Raw genomic sequence first — 23,234 nt, forward strand, 5'->3', positions numbered from 1 at the left:
CACAGGGATCCTTTAGTTAAACCTCAAGTTCATTATTTATTAATAATTTTACAGCTGAAACATCCATACCTTGTACTCCAGCTGTGTGGCTGGCTGTAAATTCTGCGTGGGTAGCATGTTTTGCATTAGATTAACATTTGGGACAACCTGGAGGAAAGGAGCCTGAGGCATGACACGTGGAAAACCAGGCAGGTGGCACTTCTGCAGATCTTCAGTAACTTCAGTTCTACATCATCAAAACATTTGACAATTAATTTCATTGTTAAATATCCTCCAACATTTAACCCCTATCCTTTGAAGCTGCAATTATATTTTGCACTGTTCTGTCCACAATGGCAATCCTCTGACAATCCACCCCGATATTCTTGACATAAAAGTCTAAAGAATGATTCCCAGCAGGCTGTTCAACCATGGCAAATACCACAGCTTGATCTTGTTTTCACTTGACATCCACACATCTTAAAAACTCAAGCAAAAGCCACTTGACGATAATTGTAGACAGGAAAATTGCACAATTACAGGAAAATTACACAATTCCTTCATAGCTCAAGATCACGGAGGTCAGCTATAAAATCTTCCATCATTATTCTGGCAGAGGCAGACTTCCAGTGGTGACATGTAGGATGAGATGGCATGTAAGGTAGCTCACGCTCGAGCCCTGTTTTTTTTTTAGCCCTTTTTATACGGTTTCCAGGGATAATTGGTGTACAGACCAATCCAGGTGGACAGCTGTTTGCAAATGGATGTCAAAAAACCCAAGAAGGAATATTGGGAAGAAGGGCGTGAACGTTAGTCCTCCTGCAGAATCGGGTAAGGTGCGGAGTCCATTGGGAGGCAGGCTGGTCGGGTGGGGCCGCATCTATTACGGTGGATAGGCTGGCGGAGGTGATGGCGACTGAATTAGAAAGGCAGTTCACTAAACATTTCAAACGGCAAGGGAGGGAGATGTTGGAGACCCTCAAGCAGTCGGTGGAGGATGCACTGGCCCCGATAAAGGAGGCTCTTGGGGAAACGTCGGAGACAGTGCGGGAGCATGGTGAGATGTTGAAGGGGGTGGAGGGGACGCTTTCGCGGCACAGTGGCCAGCTGGCCTTGTTGGAAGCAGACCTACTTAAGGTGGAGGATCGGAATAAGGGCCCGAGGGCTGAGGCTGAGAAGCTCAGGATCGTGGGGTTTCCTGAAGGGGAGTATTTTGCACAGTGTTTGTGAAGTTGTTGGATCAGGGGCGAAATTCTCCGACCTCCCGCCGGGTCGGAGAATCGCTGGGGGCTGGCGTGAATCCCGCCCCCGCTGGTTGCCGAAGTCTCCGGCACCGGAGATTCGGCGGGGGCGGGAATCGCGCCACGCCGGTTGGCGCCCCCCCCCCCCGATTCTCCGGCCCAGAGAATCTCCGGCCCGGTGAGCTGAGAGATAATCTTGCATAAGGCGCAGCTAGATGGGGAGACAAGGGAGGAACATCAACTGTTGGTGGATGAGATTTTGGAGGTAGATGGCAAATATTCGGAGGATCCCACCACAGAGCTTCCAGCCAGCAGGAAGAAACTGCAGGCGCAGTTTGACTTGTTGTCCACTGACGAGGCAGGGTGCATCAGTTGCCCTGCTTGAAGTGGGCAATGTGCAAATATGGGGAGAAGGCCAGTCGTCTTTTGGTTGGCCAGCTGAGGCGGCAGGCAGCCTCCCGAGAGATCGTTCAGGTTCAGGATATGGGAGGTGGGTTAGTGTCTGCGCTGGACAAAGTGAATAAGGCGTTCTAGGTATTTTACCAAAAATTGCATAAGTCGGAGTCACCTGGGCATGAGTCGGATATGGCGGAGTCTCTGGAGAGATTGGAGTGTCCTACAGTGGAGGAGGGGAATCGGGAACGGCTGAAAGAGGCAAGGCTGGGTTGAGGAAGTTCAGACAGCTATAGGAAAAATGCAGACTGGTAAGGTGCCGGGGCCAGATGGGTTCCCAGTGCAATTTTATAAAATGTTTGATGACTGACTGGTACCATTGTTGGTGGAGATGATTGCAGATTCGGTAGCGCACGGATCTCTCTCGGAGACAATGATAACGAAGATAAGGACCCAGTGGAATGCAGGTCGTACCGACCGATCTCCTTACTGAATGTGGATACTCAGATCTTGGTCAAGGTACTGGCGGAAAGGTTGGAGGAATCTCTCCCTCAGCTTGTTGGGGAAGATCAGACATGGTTTGTAAAAGGTAGGCGCTTGTCCTCTAAGGTGGCTATTAAATGTGGTACTATCCCCGTCGACAGGGTGGGGGAAACAGGAGGATATTATAGCTTTGGATGCAGAGAAGGCTATTGATGCAGAGACGGCTTATGATAGGGTGGAATGGCGCTACTTGTTTGCAGCGTTGAAACAGTTTGGGATCGGACCCAAATTTATGCATGGGTTCGGATACTATATAAGGCCCCTAAGGCTAGTGTCTGCATGAAAGTGTTGAATTTGAGATATTTTCAGCTACACAGGGGTACCAGACAGGGGTGCCCTATGTCCCTTCCCCTTTTCGCACAGGCGATTGAGCCTTTGGCCATCACTTTGAAGAATTTGGATAAGTGGGTAGAGAGGGAGGGGGGAGATAGAGGGGGGATGTTGCTGAAGTGGTTTGGAGCTTGTTCAGGATATAAATTGAAATGGGAGAAAAGTGAGTGTTTTTCGGTTAGTCCGCCGGGGTAGGGAGCCAATCTGCGGGGGGTGCCGTTCCGCTTAACAGATACTCATTTTAGGTATTTAGGGGTGCAGGTAGCTTGGGATTGGGCTCAGTTTCGTAAGTTGAATTTTAGGAGCCTGGTGAGTAGGGTTAAGGCCGATTTACAGAGATGGGAAATCCTCCCTCTGTCTTTGCCGGGTCGAGTTCAATCAGAGAAGATGAATATTCCACCAAGGTTTCTGTTCGTATTCCAGTGTTTGCCGGTTTTCCTAATGAAGGTGTTCTTTGTGAGTGTGGAGAGATTAAGTCTGTCCTTCATCTGGGCGGGCAAGGGAGCAAAGATTCGGAAAACAGTTCTCCAGAGGAACCGGCAGTCAGGGGATTTGGCGTTGGCGAACTTGTATTACTATTGACCAGCGAATGCGGAGGTGTTGAGCTGGTGTGGGGGCAGTTTGGGTGCAGATGGAGTCAGGTTAGTGTAGGGGGTTGGGATTGTGGGCATCAGTGTCGGCCTCGCTTCCGTTCTCCCAAGGAAAGTATCGAGGTAACCCGGTGGTGGTTTCCACATTGAGGATATGGAGAGAATTTTGGCAGCGCTTTAAACTGGAGGTAGTCTCAAAGTCGGTGCCGATTTGTGCAAACCATGTTTGAGCCAGTGAGGTTAGATGCCAAATTCAGAGGGTGGGAGGACAAGGGGGTGGAAGGAATGAGGGATTTGTTTCTGGAAGGGTGTTTTGTGAGCTTGGAGGAGTTGTCGGAGAAATTCCGGTTCTCGCAGTCAGAAACGTTGAGGTATTTTGAGGTGCGTGAATTTGCAAGGAAGATTTTCCCGACATGCCCAGTGGTGCTACCATCATGGTTGCTGGAGAGGGTTTTGTCACTTGCCGAAACGGAGAGGGGAGTACTTTGGGGATTTGTGGGAGGATTCGGCAGAGGATATATGGAGGGGTTGGAATTGGATGATGGGTGTGGTGTGAGGCGCTGCGGAGGGTGAATGCCACATCTTCATGTGCAAGAATTGGGCAAATACAGTTGAAGGTGGGGTACATGGTGCACATAACGAGGTGTAGAATTATTAGGATGTTGCGGGAGTGGAAGATAAGTGTGAGCATTGTAGGAGGGGCCCAGCCGACCACGTGCATATGTTGTGGTCATGTCCTAAACTCGTGAGATTCTGGGTCTCCTTCTTCAGCACCATGTCGACGATTTTGCAAGTTGAATTGGAGCGCTGGGTGTCAGACATGCCGGAGCTGCAGATCTGGGATCTGGGGGCCGGTGTTCTGGCCTTCGTCTTGCTGATTGCTCGCAGGCGGGTTCTGTTGGAGTGTAGGTCAGCTTCTCCACCCAGTGCCTCAGGATGGCTGGGGGATCTCATGGAGTTCGTTGCGGGGGGGGCCTCTTGAGGAGTTCTACAAAATATGGCAGCCGTTTATTTTATACTTTAAAGAGCTGGTCACCGTCAGCAGCTGATGAGGGAGAAGGGTTTGGTGGGGGTTGGGAGGTGTAGGTATTGTTGCTTTTATTTGTTTTACTGCTGTATTGGTATGTAATTATCAAAAATGCTAAATAAAAATATTTTCCAAAAAAATCATTCTGGCAGAGAATTCAGGTCTGTTATTGAAATGGAACCTTCTTAGCATGTATGTTTCAGTACCATACAATTCATGCATTTCTCCACTAAGCCATTAAGGAAGCTGTTACCCAACCTTTTAAACCAGCAGATCTGTAAAGATTTCCAGTAATGTACTGTTCAACCATAAATCATCAACATTGCCAACTGCAATTAAATGTATCCCTGGAGTTTTCATCATATAACCTGCCCCCACACTCCAGCCATTATTCGGCTGACACATCCATCCTTGTGACCTACTCCTTCCACCAACTGGAAAGCAAAATTACTCATCTCACTTGGATGATGCAGCTGTCAGCCAAACAGCCCTTTCTCCCATTTTCAATACTTCTACATCTGGTAAAGAGAAATGCTCAAAGAAATGACAAGAGGGCAGCATAGTGACGCAGTGGTTAGCACTGCTGCCTCACGGCAAAGAGGTCCCAGGTTCGATCCCGCGGTCCTGGATCACTGACTGTGTGGAGTTTGCACATTGTCCCCGTATATGCGTGGGTTTAGCCCCCACAGCCCAACGATGTGCAGGGGAGGTGGATTGGCCACGCTAAATTCCCCCAGAATCGGAAAAAATGAACTGGGTAACAAGAAAACAATATATTTTTTAAGGTTCCTGTGATTTCCTTCCAAGATTTCACAGAGCAGTGTCCTGGAGATTGACCTTCAATTCAAGCCCAGTTGCGGGCCAATCCTGCGAGTTGTCTAGTATTAGAGTCCGGCACATATAGATAGGGTTGATGTGGGACTGAGTTTAGTACCACCCACAGACTGATGCAAGTGAACACATGACCTGCACCTAGAGGGTCAGTGCGGTGCTGGACAGAACTACGAGCAGACCCAAGCATGGAGACAGCTCCTAGCTTCTACACAGTGGGCTAAATAGGTGGCTTGTAAAGCAGACCAGAGCCAGCAGCACGGGTTCAATTCCCGTACCAGCCTCCCCGAACAGGCGCCGGAATGTGGCGACTGGGGCTTTTCACAGTAACTTCATTGAAGCCTACTTGTGACAATAAGCGATTTTCATTTCATTTCATTATTCTTATAAATGAAATGGCATTAAGGGCAGCACGTGGTACAGTAGTTATCATTGCTGCCTCCAGGGACCTGGGTTCAATTCCGGCCTTGGGTGACTGTCTATGTGGAGTTTGTACGTTCTCCCTGTGTCTGTGTGGGTTTCTTCCGGGTGCTCCGGGTTCCTCCCACAGTCCAAAGATGTGCAGGTTACGTGGATTGGCCGTGCTAAATTGCACCTTAGTGTCCTGAAAAAAAGGTTAGGTGGGGATACGAGGATAGGGTGGAGGAGTGGGCTTAACTAGGGTGGTCTTTCCAAGGCCTGGTGCAGTTTTGATGGTGCAAATGGCCTCCTTCTGCACTGTGAATTCTATGAAATAGTTCTAGTAGTTAATAAAGACTTACAGTTAACCTGCAAAAGACTACAAAGACTACCGAGATGGAACACCCCACAACGTTAGGAACCCTATTAACCACTGGAGTGAGTGTTATAATTGCTGTCTATCCAATGTCTTGCATAATTTAGTCATTGAAATTCCCTGTACAAACATCTCCCTCAATGTTAATAACTGAGCCTCTGTCCAAATTGCCTTCCCATACATACAGTTTTTAAATGTACCTAATTCCTACTGGAGCACACTTCCATACAGCTCCATTGGTGCAGTTGAACTTGCTGTGCGTCTCTGAGGGCACATAATTCTCTCTTCCCTAACTCCCCAATTCCCAATTCCTTCTCTTTCTCATCTCCGCCAGTCTTTCTGAGCATGAAGCTCTCAAACTTATTTCTGAAAATATATTGAGTATATTACCATGATGATCTCAAAATCAATTCTGAAGTAACCTAACATTTCCTGGTTATATACCAAGTCTGATTAAAATAGAACAAATGTAATAGAACCACATATCACTTTCCTTCTCTTCAACACACGTATTTGAGCTTTTTCACATTTCTTATAAAACATAGGGCCATTCAGCAGTAACATGTTGCTGAGTTCCCTGGTATATGTGCATACGCATGAAATAAAAACATGCATGCATCCAATGCTGCTTATATTGGCTATTTAGACAAAGTTACCACATTAATAATACTAACCTGGGGTCAGCCACACCAACAGTATGTCTCCTCATGGACAGGTACCGTGCCAGTGCCTCCGGCGATGGCTCTTCACCTTCGTCGCTATCTAGATTCATGTTACCATCAGTCTGAGAAAGAAGATTAATGATACAACTGATTAATGGAAATGGAAGTAGTAGTAATACCATCGGTCACTGTTAACCTTATCCACCATAATTAAATCTGACCCGCTAGTTACATTCTAAACAACAAGTTCAGCTACTTTGTGAAAAAATTAATCTTAGTAGATAACCCCTGGATCTATATATTTTAGAATTAAGAGCTTCTAGATAAAAATTGTACAGTTTAGCCAATATTCATCAGGCTGGACAGCGAAAACCCAAATGACATGTTCCAGTAGCTAGCCTGGAAAATATCATGACATTGGCAAGCTCACCTCGAAGGTCATCAATGGCAGACCTTAACAAAACAACTAACTTAAATAACTGAGAAATGCTATCAGTTATACTTTTCAAATAGATTTGAAGATTAGAGCGCCACAGACAGCATTTTTCTACCAAAATAAAAATATTTGTAGTTTATGCACAAACAATAATAGGGTTGAAGAAATGTTTTATGGCTCAATGCCAGTTAGTATTTGTCACTTAAGCGTGTTAACATATATTAAAAAAGTGCTGCGAGGCGGCACGGTGGCGCAGTGGTTAGCACTGCTGCCTACGACGCTGAGGACCTGGGTTCAATCCCGGCCCCGGGTCACTGTCTGTGTGGAGTTTGCACATTCTCCCCGTGTCTGTGTGGGTCTCATCCCCACAACCCAAAGCTGTGCAGGTTAGGTGGATTGGCCACACTAAATTGCCCCTTAATTGGAAACAAATAATTGGGTGCTCTTAAAAAGTGCTGCAATTTATTCTAATTGTTGGATTTAGGAACAATATTGAGGTTAGCCAGCAACCCATTGACACAGCTTATTTTCAATGAAATCTCCATTGAGAAGATTATTTAAATTTTTGGTACTTTTTTATGTGTTCAGAGGGTTGGGAAAAATTATCTTGATTTTGGTTGGAGCCTGTATTGTTGGTTTTCACTTCCAATCAATATTAGAGGAAGTGATTGGCACAGCATAACACCCAGTGGCAAACCCCATGAAATCTCCACACGGTTACCATGCACAGCACCAATTGCTGCCAAAGTACTTCAATCTTACAGAGAGAATTCTGGAGTTCAGTGAAAATGCCAATTTCTGAATTGATTAGCAGGATACCAAATTACTCATTTATTATGTCCAAGTACATACTGGGCTTGCATATTATTTCAAAAAGACTTTTGCACCTAATTTCTAATGTAAGATTTATGAAACGGTCTCAAAAATAAATTGTTTGCTATTGTTTCTTTTACCTTACAGGTGGGATTTTGGAACAAATATCAGCATTAGTAACAGTTTAGTAGATCATTTAATTGCCAATAATTGAGGCTCCCAAATCAAAACTCAAAATGTCGAACACACAATTATATGTAATTATGTCTTCAGTGAATAGAAATGTCATTTATAAAGTAACGTAGTTATTGTATTTAATGAATGAATAAAAATCAACTGAGATGACAAGTTGTAAGTTATGCATCTTAAATGTCAGACAAAAATCCGTGCTCAGTTTGAGAAGCTGTAACTAGCTCGTGTGGATTGCTTTTTGCAAAAGTATGATGTTAGAGGACATCACTTCGAAAGGGAGTCTGGAGGTCTGAATAGGTTCAGAGAAATTTGAGGTTGTTGTGCATGATCTGAAAAGGAGGTTAGCTTGATGAGCTGAATGGCCTTTCCTCATTATCAATGCTCTTACATTTTTATTGCTGTATTTTGTTAACATGCAGAATAGGTCCCAGGATTAAATTTATTCGTATATGTTAATTCTGCTGACCCATAACAAAAAGTCTCCATTATCTCAATCTCATAGTTTCTCCCCCCCTCCCCCCCCCCCAAACCCAACAACATAAAGAACTTTCAAAAAGATCATCCAATTGGGTAAGAATTTCTCAAATATATTCCGGAAAACCTCGATTGTCAACAAGTTAAGATTCTTGGGTTTCTTTTTCCTTACATGAAAGAAAGAAAAATTAATCATCCATTAAGATTAAAGATGTTGCGCTAATCATTTCTGATTTAAAATCTAAATGTGGCGACTGTAGCCTTAAGATTCCAAAGCGGTTTGGTGACCTCGCCAGAAAAGATTAAAATAAATCACATTTGAACATATCGCGAACTGACCTGCACTATCTGGTTCTCTGGGTTGATGAGCTGCACTTGTGGCACATTTAGACTCAGTGTGTTACCTGTTTGCTCAGCCTGGTGTTAAAGATCATAGGAAAGTCAGAAAAGAAGTGATCAGTTTTTCCAAAATGTCATTCGCAACACAAAAGTCAGAACTATTTAATAGGTTTTCAGACAGATATAGGTGTCAGCAGGGGATTTATTTCTTAAAGGTATAATCATTGCTCAAAATATATCAGTATGTACAACAACAATTCGTTAAGTCTGAAAAAGACATGGGGTGGGGTTTTCCATCCCTGGGTTCTCCATCCTGGCAGCCCCATTTTCCGGTGCGGCGCGTCCTCGCCAGCAGTGGGATTCTCCGTTCCCGCAACCGGCCAATGGGGTTTCCCATTGTGGTCACCCCCACGCTGTCGGGCGTGGGTGTGCTGCTAGAGAAGGGGAGGATCCTGCCGACGGAGGTTCCCGCAGATGGACTTTGATTCTCTGTTCCTTTGCCGGTGGGATCCTCCCTTCCCGCTGCAGTGAAAGGAGATTTGGCTGAGCGCCAAATTCTCCGTCCTCGTTGGCAGCGGTACCGAGGCAGACTCACAACAGAGAATCCCGCACATGAAGTGCAATCCCTGGTCAGGTTAGAAAACAATAAAAGTGTAGAGGATAGCCAGATGGTGGAATAAGAAGTTAAACATAGTAAAACAGATCTGGAGGAGAAAGGGTAAGAATAACATGAAGAGAAAATAACTCCAAGCCAAGAAAACAAATACTCAGTAACCGCAGGACAATGATCTTTCAAAAAAGTATAATTAAATTCCGCAGTCCAAAAGCTATAATCAATAAGAATTCAAGTGAGTGACATTTACCCCAGGAGTAATAATAGTGTTACAGGAGTTTGAAAAACATGGGGCAAATTCAATATTCAGAGGTGAAGAATGCTAGAATGTGGACAGTGGACAGAAAAGTCTAGTCGGAAATTAAGGATAGCAAATTGATATTCAGAAGATGCCAGAAAAGACTGATGCCTTAGTTGATAAATAGGTACTGGATAAAACATGATGAGATAGCAAGGATATGTCCAGATATTAACACTGTTTCTTTGGAGAATCAAGGGGTATAAAAGAGTGGAGGAAAATAGGAGTTGAGGCAGATTAGTCACAGTCTTTATAGTGGTGATGGTGGTGTTGGTTCAAAGACCTAAAATCAATAAACTGAGTATTAATTAATGGGAATGAGATAACAGAATCAGCTAGTGGTGTTGAGGGACAATTGCATTCATATGTTGCCTCTTTCACATCCTCAGTGTGTCCCAAAGCCATTAATCACCAATGAATTACTTTTGAAGTGTTGTCACTGTTATGTAGGTAAGCACTGGGGCCAATTATGCACAGCAAAATTTCACAAACAGCAATCAGATAAATTACAAATGATCTATTTTGCTAGCATTGGCTGTGGGATGAATTTGGGTCAGGACATGGAGGATTTCTTGCTTTTCAAGATTGGATCTTTCAAAAAAAAATTCCACCTGAATAGCTGGATAGGTTCACAGTTTAATCGTCATCCCTGACACTGCAGCAATCCTTAAGAATCGCACAGACGTGGCAGACAGGTTATATGCTGGTGACCTAGAATGGGGTTTCAACTCAACCTTTTGTCTGAGATTTGTGTGCTACCATTGAGCGAAAATAAAAATGCCAACAGATTGTTTATTGATCAAATGCGTCAAATACCCCAATAAGGACAACTTGTTTCTTCTTCTAGTTTTTAAAACTAGGTCAGTGTACATTTCATAATAAGCAGTGGATCTTCTAGTGGCTAATGACCACAATATATTGATACTGGAGATGTTCTCGCATCAGCATCAGTAAAAACAATAGTGGTTTAATTTAGAGTGGAACATTTTGAAGCAGTGTGGAATAAACTAATATATCTGGCAAACGTATATAAAATATATCTCAGTTGAGGATTGATGGAACACTTATACAATTCTAAATGTTGGAAAATCCAATATAAGCATTTACACAAAAACGCAATTTAAAAAAGTAGTATAAAACATATCAAAAAAAGGAAGGAGAGAATGATGAGAGGAGTATTTGGTAGAATGTTTTCTAGGATAAGTTTCAAAAGATATTAGAGATATAAAGAGGAGTCTACAGATCTGCATTGCTGAAGTTGGAATACTAAAATGTTCTTCCTGTATTAGAATTAAAAGATAAATACAAAATAGTTGAAATATTTAATTCATATTTTCTAGAAGTATTCACCAGAACATAATTCTAATTTGTTATTCAATTTCTGTATACATCACAGAAAAATTGGAATTTGCCATATCTAAGGCATAAATGAGGGGCAATTAGACTAATCAAAACTCATGAACAAGTAGCATATAAGCAGCGGTGCAGAGAGAGATTGGTTGAGAAACCTGTGGGATATTGGCTTTAGGAGACACTAGTGAGAAATCAGTAAGCAACCATTATACAGTAGCTCCACTTAAAATGGTCATAAATCTGAATTAGCCAGGTATAGACTCAATATCCATGTAGGTAAAATATTGGAACCTGTTTTACAGCATTTTATGGAGGAGCACTTGTACAACAGGAATTCCTAATATTCAAAAAATCCTAAGATTCAAAAATTCCCTTCCCTCATTCATCAATCTTACAAAATATATCATAAAATGTTTAAACATAGCCAGAATCCTAGTCTGCCAGTGATCCTAACACTTTACAATGCACTAGTAACGCTATTTATTGTTTTGCTACCAAGCCACAAAAAATCGATACATGCATTAAAGGCAATAAATACAAAGATGTAATATATAAGGAAGGATTAAAACTTTGCCGACTACAAAAAAGGTAATTGAAGGGGAATCTCCTCGAAATGTGTATGATCTAGAATTGTACCTATCCTAATACTCCAAAGTAAGGTATGAAAAGAAGGAAAGAGGATGTAAATGGAACATAGTGGAAAGCTTAGCTTAAATTTAAATCAAATCAAGAAAAGTTTCTTTGCTCAGCGTGATGAATGTTTTGATGATTTAAAGGCAGAGACATGGAGGCAAAACCATTATGGTTGCTAAAAATATAGCTTGATGTACTGGAAGAGATAAGGTACTGAATAAATGGGTTTCAAGTCGTCCAATTGCCTCTTTTGGTCCCTAATGTTCTTCTGCTCTTGTGACAAAGCACTTCACAATTAATGGTAGCTCAGGCTATGATCGTCTGCTATTTTGTAAAACGTACTTGTCATGGAGAAAAATTAATTGGTGTTGTTTCAGGGTCACACACGACAAAAGGAAAATGATCACTGGCAATAAGCAATAGCCAACCTTGATTTCGGAGGTGTGAAATAATAGGAAAACATGCATGTTCTGACATATGAAAGTGCACTTATTCTTTTTACAACCCAAAACTAAGCTGCTAGCAACTAAGTACTGAATTTCGATAGGCTGACAAGCCACGGGCAACTGTGCCTTGGTTGTTTGGGGGAGCTCCAGCTGGAATCCAGGCTCATTCTTTGAATTCTATTGAATTCTTTGAGGAGGTGACCAAGCATGTGGATGAAGGTAAAGCAGTGGATGTAGTGTACATGGATTTTAGTAAGGCATTTGATAAAGTTCCCCATGGTAGGCTTATGCAGAAAGTAAGGAGGCATGGGATAGTGGGAAATTTGGCCAGTTGGATAACGAACTGGCTAACCGATAGAAGTCAGAGAGTGGTGGTGGATGGCAAATATTCAGCCTGGATCCCAGTTACCAGTGGCGTACCGCAGGGATCAGTTCTGTGTCCTCTGCTGTTTGTGATTTTCATTAATGACTTGGATGAGGGAGTTGAAGGGTGGGTCAGTAAATTTGCAGACAATACGAAGATTGGTGGAGTTGTGGATAGTAAGGAGGGCTGTTGTCGGCTGCAAAGAGACATAGATAGGATGCAGAGCTGGGCTGAGAAGTGGCAGATGGAGTTTAACCCTGAAAAGTGTGAGGTTGTCCATTTTGGAAGGACAAATATGAATGCGGAATACAGGGTTAATGGTAGAGTTCTTGGCAATGTGGAGGAGCAGAGAGATCTTGGGGTCTATGTTCATACATCTTTGAAAGTTGCCACTCAAGTGGATAGAGCTGTGAAGAAGGCCTATGGTGTGCTCGCGTTCATTAACAGAGGGATTGAATTTAAGAGCCGTGAGGTGATGATGCAGCTGTACAAAACTTTGGTAAGGCCACATTTGGAGTACTGTGTACAGTTCTGGTCGCCTCATTTTAGGAAGGATGTGGAAGCTTTGGAAAAGGTGCAAAGAAGATTTGCCAGGATGTTGCCTGGAATGGAGAGTAGGTCTTACGAGGAAAGGCTGAGGGTGCTAGGCCTTTTCTCATTAGAACGGAGTAGGATGAGGGGCGACTTGATAGAGGTTTATAAGATGATCAGGGGAATAGATAGAGTAGACAGTCAGAGACTTTTTCCCCGGGTGGAACAAACCATTACAAGGGGACATGAATTTAAGGTGAAAGGTGGAAGATATAGGAGGGATATCAGAGGTAGGTTCTTTACCCAGAGAGTAGTGGGGGCATGGAATGCACTGCCTGTGGAAGTAGTTGAGTCGGAAACATTAGGGACCTTCAAGCAGCTATTGGATAGGTACATGGATTACGGTTAAATGATATAGTGTAGATTTATTTGTTCTCAAGGGCAGCACGGTAGCATTGTGGATAGCACAATTGCTTCACAGCTCCGGGGTCCCAGGTTCGATTCCGGCTTGGGTCGCTGGCTGTGAGGAGTCTGCACGTCCTCCCCGTGTCTGCATGGGTTTCCTCCGGGTGCTCCGGTTTCCTCCCACAATCCAAAGATGTGCGGGTTAGGTGAATTGGCCAATGATAAATTGCCCTTAATGTCCAAATAGCCCTTGGTGTTGGGTGAAGGTGTTGAGTTTGGGTAGGGTGCTCTTTCCAAGAGCCAGTGCAGACTCAAAGGGCCGAATGGCCTCCTTCTGCACTGTAAATTCAATGATAATCTATGATTAATCTAGGACAAAGGTTCGGCACAACATCGTGGGCCGAAGGGCCTGTTCTGTGCTGTATTTTCTATGTTCATTGTGCAGTTTATGAGCTTGCTGCCCCTTTAAGGGACGAGAGCCCTCTTCAAGAGTTGGCGGTCAATCAGAAGGCTGGCAGCTCTTCAGTTCCAGTAGTGTCATCTATTGGGACTGCACCCAGCTGAGAGGATGCAGTGATGGAAACTGCCCTCGCAGCGAGGTAAGTGAGTTTGGATGTTCGCTGGGGTCAGTCAGGCAGACTCTGGGGGAAGGGGGTTGGTTGGTGCAGGTAGGGAGTGGGAGGTGGGGTTGTAGTGGGGGCAGCCATTGCCGCCAGTGGTGGGAAGGGGTGGCCTGAGGGTTATTCAGTGCCCAATTAAGGGGTCACCCTCACTACAAAAGACCACCACGGTTCACCAGGTGGTCTCGCAATGTGCCACTGGTAAAATGCAAGAGGTGGTGGGAAGAAACCCATAACTGGCCACTTAAGCAGCAGAATTGGTCTCTGGATAGGAGGGCTGTCCTCCACCTTCCGCCAGCTGGCGGAATGACACGGCAGCGGGAAGGTGAGAGGCTCTTACACACCATGCCTTTCCTCGCCACTTTCTGCCCTCCCCGTGCCTCATAGAATCATAGAATTTACAGTGCAGAAGGAGGCCAATCGGCCCATTGAGTCTGCACCGGCTCTTTTTGAAAGAGCACCCTACCCAAGCCCACACCTCCACCCTATCCCCATAACCCAGTAGCCCCACCCAACACTAAGGGTAATTTTGGGCACTAAGGGCAATTTAGCATGGCCAGTCCACCTAACCTGCACATCTTTGGACTGTGGGAGGAAACCGGAGCACCCGGAGTAAACCCACGCACACACGGGGAGAACGTGCAGACTCCGCACAGACAGTGACCCAAGCCGGGAATCGAACCTGGGACCCTGAAACTGTGAAGCAATTGTGCTAACCACCATGCTACCGTGCTGCCTCCTTCCCCACAATTGCAGGTCCCATAAAATTCAGCCTGAAATATTACTTGAACCAGTTAAAAACCATTGCAAATGGCACTACTGATAGCTGTACCTCCCTCTCTTTAATAGATGTTTATTGTTCGCTCTGTTGACATTGTGTACAAGCTTTGATGTGTGCCTGGTTTGTTGCGCAATGATTCTTTTGAAGGAGAATCACAGTATTGTTGTGCGAATATGCTGCGTCATGGAGCAGTAGGACACATAATTAGAGTGGTTGATGCATAATTTGAGTAGCTTCATTTCATGTATTCTCTGAAATATTACTGCTATTCATTCAGAATATGCCCACTGCACCTCATTCTCCTGTAAAAAAAAATGATTTAAGTTGCATTTTAACATGTCATATATGCAAAGCTCAATTATTTCACACCTCAGGTGGCAGAAAAGACCAGTTTTCTGCCTTCATCTTATAACTTTCAAGACTGTGCCCTACTTAAGATATCAAATTTCTGATCTCAGCTGAACCTTCACGATGAAATACCCAGCACACTTTGATTGTTCTTCATCGAGGAGGTGGAAAAATCTAACTCTTATCCTGTTTGTTACAAACCACTTGTCCTTTTCGTGAACAGCACAAGCACAAGACAGTGAGAAGACAAAATTAGCTAGCCACCCTCTCATCTACATAATAATACGCAGGGGGATAAAGCATGAAAAAATATAGGAAGTAATGAAAAGCAAAACTAAATGCAATAAATGCGTTAACTCTAATGCTGCACGTCAATACTCATGTGCAATATCAAAGCCATTATATTTTGAAAGTATTAAAATATTCTCCAATTCAAAGAAGAATATATCCAAATCTAAAGCAGAAGTGAATTCCATTGCTTTCTAGCAGAGTAGAGGTTCAGGAAATTACTCAAAAGAGGATTAAAGTGTGACAAGGATATAAACCTACGTTTTTTAATAAACACCTGAAAAAACTTTCATAATTAAGCAATATAAACAGTTCTTCAAAACTGTTTTTTCTTAATTATCAGAATTTACATTAAATATATTCCACGATTAACTGTTTGGCATTCATAAAGTAACAGTCACAGCATTTTTATTGAAGCTCAGCAGAGACCAGTTCCCACGACAAGTCTATGACTACTTTTTTTAAAGGTGTGTTAAAAAAGTGAGGGAGTGATATTCAAACAGAGAGCTGGACTGTACCAGTGCCACCCTCCCACTTTTATTATGCAGTCAGTCCTTATTAGGCTTTCAGTGAGGTCACTGGCTAGATCACCACAAGTGATGAAGTAATCTGTTCAAATGGTCTTCTTCCCGACAGCTGATCCGAAGTATGGGCTCAAATGACTAACCTTATGGACATATGGGTGCCGAGATGTGCCAAACGATAAATATGCTGTATATTTAATAGTTTTCTGGGCTAATTGCCTCAATTTCAAAACTAAAAGTATTTCAAACTCCAAACCATTTGTGCATTGTGGCAGAATGTCGCATTTCCCAATAAACCTATTCTCGAAAAATAACTTGATGGAGGGTGGATTTTAACATGGGTGGAATTGAGTGTGGACTGGGGAGATAAAATGGGCAAAAACGTAGTGGGTTGGGAAACCAGCTTGAATCCACTGGCCACTGAGTTATACTGAAGCAGAACAAGAGACAGACAATCAAACAAATCCTAAGGCATACTGACATTTGAATTATGTTACGGAGGCTAGAAGTCTTGGACTTAACCTACTTTTAAAGTTGGGAAATCAGGCAGCTACATTGAGGTGAGGAAAGCCTCAGGAGGAAGTAAAGTGCCTTCAGAGCACGCCTCCCCCTCTCTCTCTCTCCTCCTCCAAACCTCCCCCGCCCCCCAAACTGGGATCGGATTATTTCCGCTTACCCATTTTTTGGTGCCTGAGGAACTGAAATGCTAGGTTGGAATTCTCAAAATATTTATAGCTTAAGAGAGATGCAAAAGAGCACTTTTTTTGAAAGCCATTAACAGTAGTCAGTAAAATGCTCTGAACCTCATGATGATTGTTCCACATCGTTCAAATAGCATTTGTTTGATGATATATTGAACAAAAAGTGTATAACATTAACATTAGTCCACAATTCTATGGACATTACTGATGCATTACCTGGATATTTGCAGGCGACTGAAAGGGCATGGTGCGAGGCACACTAGGAGGTGCAGAGATGCGCAATGTCTTGTGCCGTTTTAGCTTGTCACACAGCAGGCTGTAAATTGCACTAAAGTGATCATAGGCATCTGTCTTCAACGACTAGAAGTAAAATTAAATCCACAGTCAAACTGATCCGTAGAGAAATTGGATTCAACAGCAATGTAGCCTGGTACTCAGAACAAGATCAATTACTCAATACAGGTCCTATACATTTCATTCAGTTTTCAACTCGAGTTTTCCAATCAAGGCACCAATGATATCCCATTCTTTACAAATGGGTTGTTATTAGACTTACAATCAGAAAACCACTACTGATGCATATAAGAATTTAAAAAACTCACCATGAATAAACCAACAATAGATTTGAAATTTAAATAAAACAGAAATAATTTTGCGCATACATACACAGGACAGTAAATATGCAACATATAAATAAAGATCATAAGATTTTCACAATACCTGTAGTGTGCGTTCTCTTTCCAAACCCAAATCTGTCATGTACATGAGTACCTGCTCATTCAATGGTTCGGTCTTGATTTCGACTTTGATTTGTTTAGATTCTGATATTAACTATAAAAAGCACAAAAAGACGTAATTTTACATTCACCTTCAGAGCGTATTGCAGGTTTCTGTATTGCAACATTAATAACTGAAACTGAACACAAATACGTTAATCGGCAACCGCACCTGTAGTATAAGATGCATTGCAATAACGACTACTTTCCATTGCCTGTGATGCTAGTTTGGAAAAGGAGATGTGGATGTGATCTTTTCAAGTCGATGAAAAATATGAATCATCCAGATTTTAAATAGCAAATTCACTCAGTGTCACTGCAGGTTTCTATGACACAAGAAAGCATGGGCTTGCATTTACCAGTACCTTTCATCTCCTCTCGATTTTCCAATGCACTTGACAAACAATTAACTATTTTGAAGTGCAGTCGCTAATGTTACGTAAGGAGATATATCAGCCAATTTGTGGACAGCACAATACCATAAGCAATCAGCTCAATGAGTGTAAGACTCAGGACAGTTGTAGCCATCTCATCATTGTGGGATTAGGCTCTTATTTTAATGCAGTACCGCATGTCAAAGATGCTGTGCATGATTCAGCGACCCTGTCGCAACGGGTGATTCATGCGCAAACTCTAAACTGGGCTGCACGCTGGGCGCGAGTCACCCTCACTGGGCCTGATCCAGATCGGAGAGTGTAAATAAGCCGTCTTTAAATACCCGGACGCCGGATTCACACAGCGCCCAGGACTCATCGGCCAGTATGTCATTTGGTACTGGTCCACATAAACATGGACCAATCAGAATGGCACCTGGGGGAAGGTCTCTCGGGCTATTAGAGACCCCCGGGTGGTCGAGGACAAAGCAGGGTGGCATCCTGGCACTCCCCCGGCACATGGGCAACTTGACACTGCCAGCCTAGCACCTAATCTATGACGTAAGGCTCACCGGTCTGGGATTTCCTGGATTATCATTGTTACCTTTCTTAAACAAAGGAACAAAATTAGCTATTATCCAGTCCTCTGGGACATCACCTGTAGCAAGTGAGGATATAAAGATTTTTGCCAAAGCCCCAGCAATTTCTTCCCTCAGTATTCTGGGGTAGACCATCAGGCCCTGAGGACTTATCTACCTTAATGTTTTTCAAGACGCCCAACACCTCCTCCTTTTTAATGTTAATGTGACTCAGACCATCTTCATACCCTTCCCCAGACTCATCATCCACCAAGTCCTTCTCTTTGGCGAATACTGATGCAAAGTACTAATTTAATAGCTCACCCATTTCCTCTGGCTCCACGCAAAGATTCCCTCCCCTGTCCTTGAGTGGGCCAACCCTTTCCCTGGCTACCCTCTTGCTCTTTAGAAAGGTATAAAAGCCTTGGGATTTTCCTTAATCATGTTTACCAATGACTTTTTGTGATCCTTTTTAGCCCTCCTGATCCTTGCTTAAGTTCCTTCCTACTTTACTGGGGGGCTGGGTTAGCACAGGGCTAAAGAGTTGGCTTTTAAAGCAGACCAAGGCAGGCCAGCAGCACGGTTCAATTCCCGAACCAGCCTCCCCGAACAGGCGCCGGAATGTGGCTACTAGGGGCTTTTCACAGAAACTTAATTTCAAGCCTACTTGTGACAATAAGCGGTTTTCATTTCATTTTCATTTCACCTGGCTCAGTCCTCGTCTTTTTAATTAGGTTATTTTTAAAGATGAACAATATTTTTTGGGTGAGAGAATAGAAGATAAATCATTTTTTTTTTAAGAAGAGTATTTTTGTGATATTGCAATATTCTCACCCTATCAAACTCTGGATCAGGATCACCTATCTTCATCCATTTATGTTTGCAGATCTGTTCCACAGATAAACGTTTACTCGGATCCAGCACAAGCATATGTCGAATCAAGTGCTCACATTCTGAAAGGAACAAGTGTAATTAGTAAACACACCTAGGCATACAGTATTGCCTGATAACCTTGCAGATCAGAATCAATATGCTCAAAAATGTCACTACAGTATAGAACACAGATACATAAAATATACTGTAAATTAATTTTTTGTACTGCAGTTATAAGCACGTGTTTGGGATTGTTCAAGGTAGAAAGTTGACTTTTTCCACACATTACTATAGTCTGACAAATCTGTTGGTGTGGACTAAGAATGCTCTTCAAATACTGCCTGCACGGTAAGCAATCTATTAGTCTTCACAATTATTCTGAACAAAACCAGTAAGAATTTAATTTGCATGTTCATAATCACGTCTAGTGGCAATTTGCAATGGTAGTTGATAGATTTTGCATAAACAGATGAATTCTCAATTTTGCAACTCAAGCTTTTATTACTGTCTTGCAACAAAGCTAGCTCTGGGCGGCACGGTGGCGCAGTAGTTAGCACTGCTGTCTCGCGGTGCCGAGGACCCAGGTTCGATCCCGGCCCCGGGTCACTGTCCGTGTGCAGTTTGCACATTCTCCCCGTGTCTGCGTGAGTCTCACCCCCACAACTCAAAGACATGCAGGATAGGTGTATTGGCATTGCTAAATTGCCCCTTAATTGGGAAAATTAAAAAAAACACAAAGCCAGCTCTACACCTCATTAGGCTGGAACCTGGTGCCACAGCGTGGGTTCATCAATCACCTGAACATAGGCTCACATAATTTACAACACAACTAGGCTAAGTATTTTGTGTTTATGACTAGTATATTTACATACGATAATAAATGCTTGTGCAGCATGTAGGTTTCTGTGTGGTTCAGGGAGAAAATCTGATCCAAACGCAGAGAGAATACACAGCATGTTGGTATGTAATAGCTAGCATTGGAAATGAAGCTTTATGTGACAAGAGGGGGAAGAAAGAAATTCAGTCACAAGCTCCCAATTTACACTGGCTTTGGTCTATTCAAGTCCAATCATGGTAAACTGCCATTTCGTAGCAACCAACCTGTGCTCGAAATGAAAAGCGCCTCTCCCACCCCACCTTCCTAAATCAGGCCTGGTGAGAATGAAGAAGCCCCCACGGTGGCCTGGCCCGCGATCGGGGCCCACCGATCCGCGGGTGGGCCTGTGCCGTGGGAGCACTCTTTCCCTTCCGCCTCCGCCACGGTCTCCACCATGGCGGAGGCGGAAGAGACTCCCTCCACTGCGCATGCGCGGGAAACTGTCAGCGGCCGCTGACGCTCCCGCGCATGCGCCGCCCCGATATGTCATTTCCGCGCCAGCTGGCGGGGCAACAAAGGCCGTTTCCGCCAGCTGGCAGGGCGGAAATCCCTCCGGCGTCAGCCTAGCCCTTCAATGTTGGGGCTCGGCCCCCAAAGATGCGGAGCATTCCGCACATTTGGGGCGGCGCGATGCCCGTCTGATTGGCGCCATTTTGGGCGCCAGTCGGCGGACATCGCGTCGTTTTGGGAGAATTTCGCCCCTTATTAGTATTAAATGAGAAATCCTGCCACGGTGAACTACTGGTGCAAGTTATTTTGTCAAGAAAATAAAGGACGTTCTAAGCAAAATCTGGAAATGGGTAAAACATTGGCTGAAGAAAAAGTACACAGCAAGCACTTGTTGGGTGAGTAATGACAGGGTGGGTGAGCACAGTGAGAAGTCTTACAAAACCAGGTTAAAGTCCAACAGGTTTGTTTCGAATCACTAGCTTTCGGAGCGCTGCTCCTTCCTCGGGTGAATGAAGAGGTAGGTTCCAGAAACATATATATAGACAAAGTCAAAGATGCAAGACGATACTTTGAATGCGAGCATTTGCAGGTAATTAAGTCTTTACAGATCCAGAGAGAGGAGTAACCCCAAGTTAAAGAGGTGTGAATTGTCTCAAGCCGGACAGTTGGTAGGATTTCACAAGCCCAGGCCAGATGGTGGGGGTGAATGTAATGCGACATGAATCCAAAGTCCTGGTTGAGGCCGTACTCATGTGTGCGGAACTTGGCTATAAGTTTCTGCTTGGCGATTCTGCGTTGTCGCGCGTCCTGAAGGCTGCCTTGGAGAACGTTTACCCGAAGTTCAGAGGCTGAATGCCCTTGACTGCTGAAGTGTTCCAGTGCTCCGAAAGCTAGAGATTCGAAGCAAACCTGTTGGACTTTAATCTGGTGTTGTAAGACTTCTTACTGTGCTCACCCCAGTCCAATGCCGGCATCTCCACATCAAGGCTGGGTGGGAGCATGGGAGTGGCACAGAAAACCACAAGACTGATCCTGGCATTAGAGGACTGAGTTTTGAGGAAAGACTGTGGAAATTTCAGCTGCTTGGCCTTTAAAGTGGAAAACTAAAATAAACCATCTGAAGTATACGGGAAAGCAAATAGTACAGAAAACATCGATCTGAAACGTAAGAAATTATTTCATGATAGTACGGTATGGGGACACTGTTGCAAATATGAGTGATCAATACATGGAATAGAATTCCAGTTAGGGAAGCAGAGGTAAAAACTCTGGAATCATTGAAAAAACGGATGGGTGCTTTGCAGGGGTGGGAGTGGAACAGGGTGGGGGGGGCGCAATAGTAGGTGCTTCCTGGATAAATGAGCTAAGACGTGCCAAATAGCTTCCTTCATCCATAGCTATATTGTGATCTTGTGAACAGTGGTAATTTTGTAAAGATCAAAAAAGGCAGTCTGGAAATCTGAACCAAATGGCGCGATGGCATGAAAAGTCTGACTAGTCAAAAGGAGAGTGGAAACTGGAGATATCAAAATGGTAGGGCAGGAATAGAAAGATAGACAGGGAAAATCAAATTGTAAATTAAACTGTATGGAAGAACAGGCTAGGTAAAAAAATAAAAACAAAGGGGGCAATTCTCCGATATGGAGGCCAAGTGTTCACACCATCGCGTTTCACGACAGCGCGAACAGGGCCAGGGCACGACCTATTCTGGCCCCCATGGGGGGCCAGCACGGTGCTGGAGCGGTTCACGCCGCTCCAGCGTCCTTACGTGGCGCCAAATGGGCACCGCGCCAACCCGCGCATGCGCAGTTGGAGCAACCCAATCCTGTGCATGCGCAGTTGGGCCGCGCCATCCTGCGCATGCGCAGGGAACGTCTTACGCACGCCGGCCCCTCACCAACATGGCGCCGGTGTTCTAGGGCCGCGCGCGTAAGGAGGTAGGCCCGGGGCGGGGGGGGGGGGGGGAGATGTGGCGGGGGGAGATGTGGCAGGGGGAGGGGTAGGGGAAGGACCGGCACGTGCAAATTCTTTGGATGAGGTTCACGCCCACCCATCCCAACCTCTCTGAAATTTTGAGCTGGGGTGGGAAAGGGCCCATCCGAGGCCTTGAGATCCTTAAGCGGCCAGTCTTTGACCACTTAAGGGTCGTTTCCCACCCAGCCTAAAAGCCTGAATATTTAGGATGGCGGGTATGGGCGATGCCTCACTGACCACACCAACAACCCGGCGTCCCCTACCTTTCCTGCCCCGAGACCTCCAAAATCTACTTATTCCTGGAATCCCGGGACGAATACTCCAGAGACTGCACGCAGTCCCAATCATGTCCACTGTGGCCTTTGGCGCTGCAAGGACCAGAGGGCTGTCTGCCAATCCGGCAGCCCTCTGAGGTGGGGCTTCCCCCTGAGGGAGGAGGTGAAAGAGTTGCCCGAAACCAATTAATGCTCGCGGAAGTGTGATCTAGCTGCGGGACAGACAGCTTTTAAAAAATATATATATATTTGTTAAGATTTTTTAACAACACAATTTTTTCCCCTTACAAACAATAACCCCCCCCGTAACAAAATATACCCAAATCGCACTGAGCAAGATATATACATGGCAAAATGGTATATTTACATAGCTTTATACACTGGCTCTCGCCCGCACGTGCCAGTTTCCGGGACAGACAGCTTTGACAGAGATGTGTTCCCCACCCGCCTATTGGTGGGCCCCGATCGCGGGCCAGACCCCATCGGAGGCCACCCTCTCCCTCCCCCACAGGCCGCCCCCCAGCGCT

The 23,234-nt window shown here is 44.4% G+C and overlaps 1 protein-coding gene across 4 annotated transcripts in view; it reads right to left on the bottom strand.

Annotated features, from left to right (window-relative positions):
• The window catches only part of sik3 (SIK family kinase 3), a 345,368-nt gene that overhangs the window by 57,245 nt on the left and 264,889 nt on the right, over positions 1–23,234 (bottom strand). For 3 of the 4 annotated variants that reach the window (XM_072486537.1, XM_072486535.1, XM_072486538.1), the window contains 6 exons: positions 19,093–19,211; positions 17,251–17,361; positions 16,747–16,890; positions 8,626–8,703; positions 6,384–6,493; positions 70–226 (listed from right to left, as the gene is read on the bottom strand). In XM_072486537.1, coding sequence (XP_072342638.1) covers positions 70–226; positions 6,384–6,493; positions 8,626–8,703; positions 16,747–16,890; positions 17,251–17,361; positions 19,093–19,211 — 719 coding nt within the window. The remainder of the gene's footprint in view (positions 1–69; positions 227–6,383; positions 6,494–8,625; positions 8,704–16,746; positions 16,891–17,250; positions 17,362–19,092; positions 19,212–23,234) is intronic. The other variant, XM_072486536.1, reaches the window with a different exon arrangement.

This window comes from Scyliorhinus torazame, chromosome 21 (assembly GCF_047496885.1).
Source record: "Scyliorhinus torazame isolate Kashiwa2021f chromosome 21, sScyTor2.1, whole genome shotgun sequence".
Lineage (NCBI taxonomy): Eukaryota > Metazoa > Chordata > Chondrichthyes > Carcharhiniformes > Scyliorhinidae > Scyliorhinus > Scyliorhinus torazame.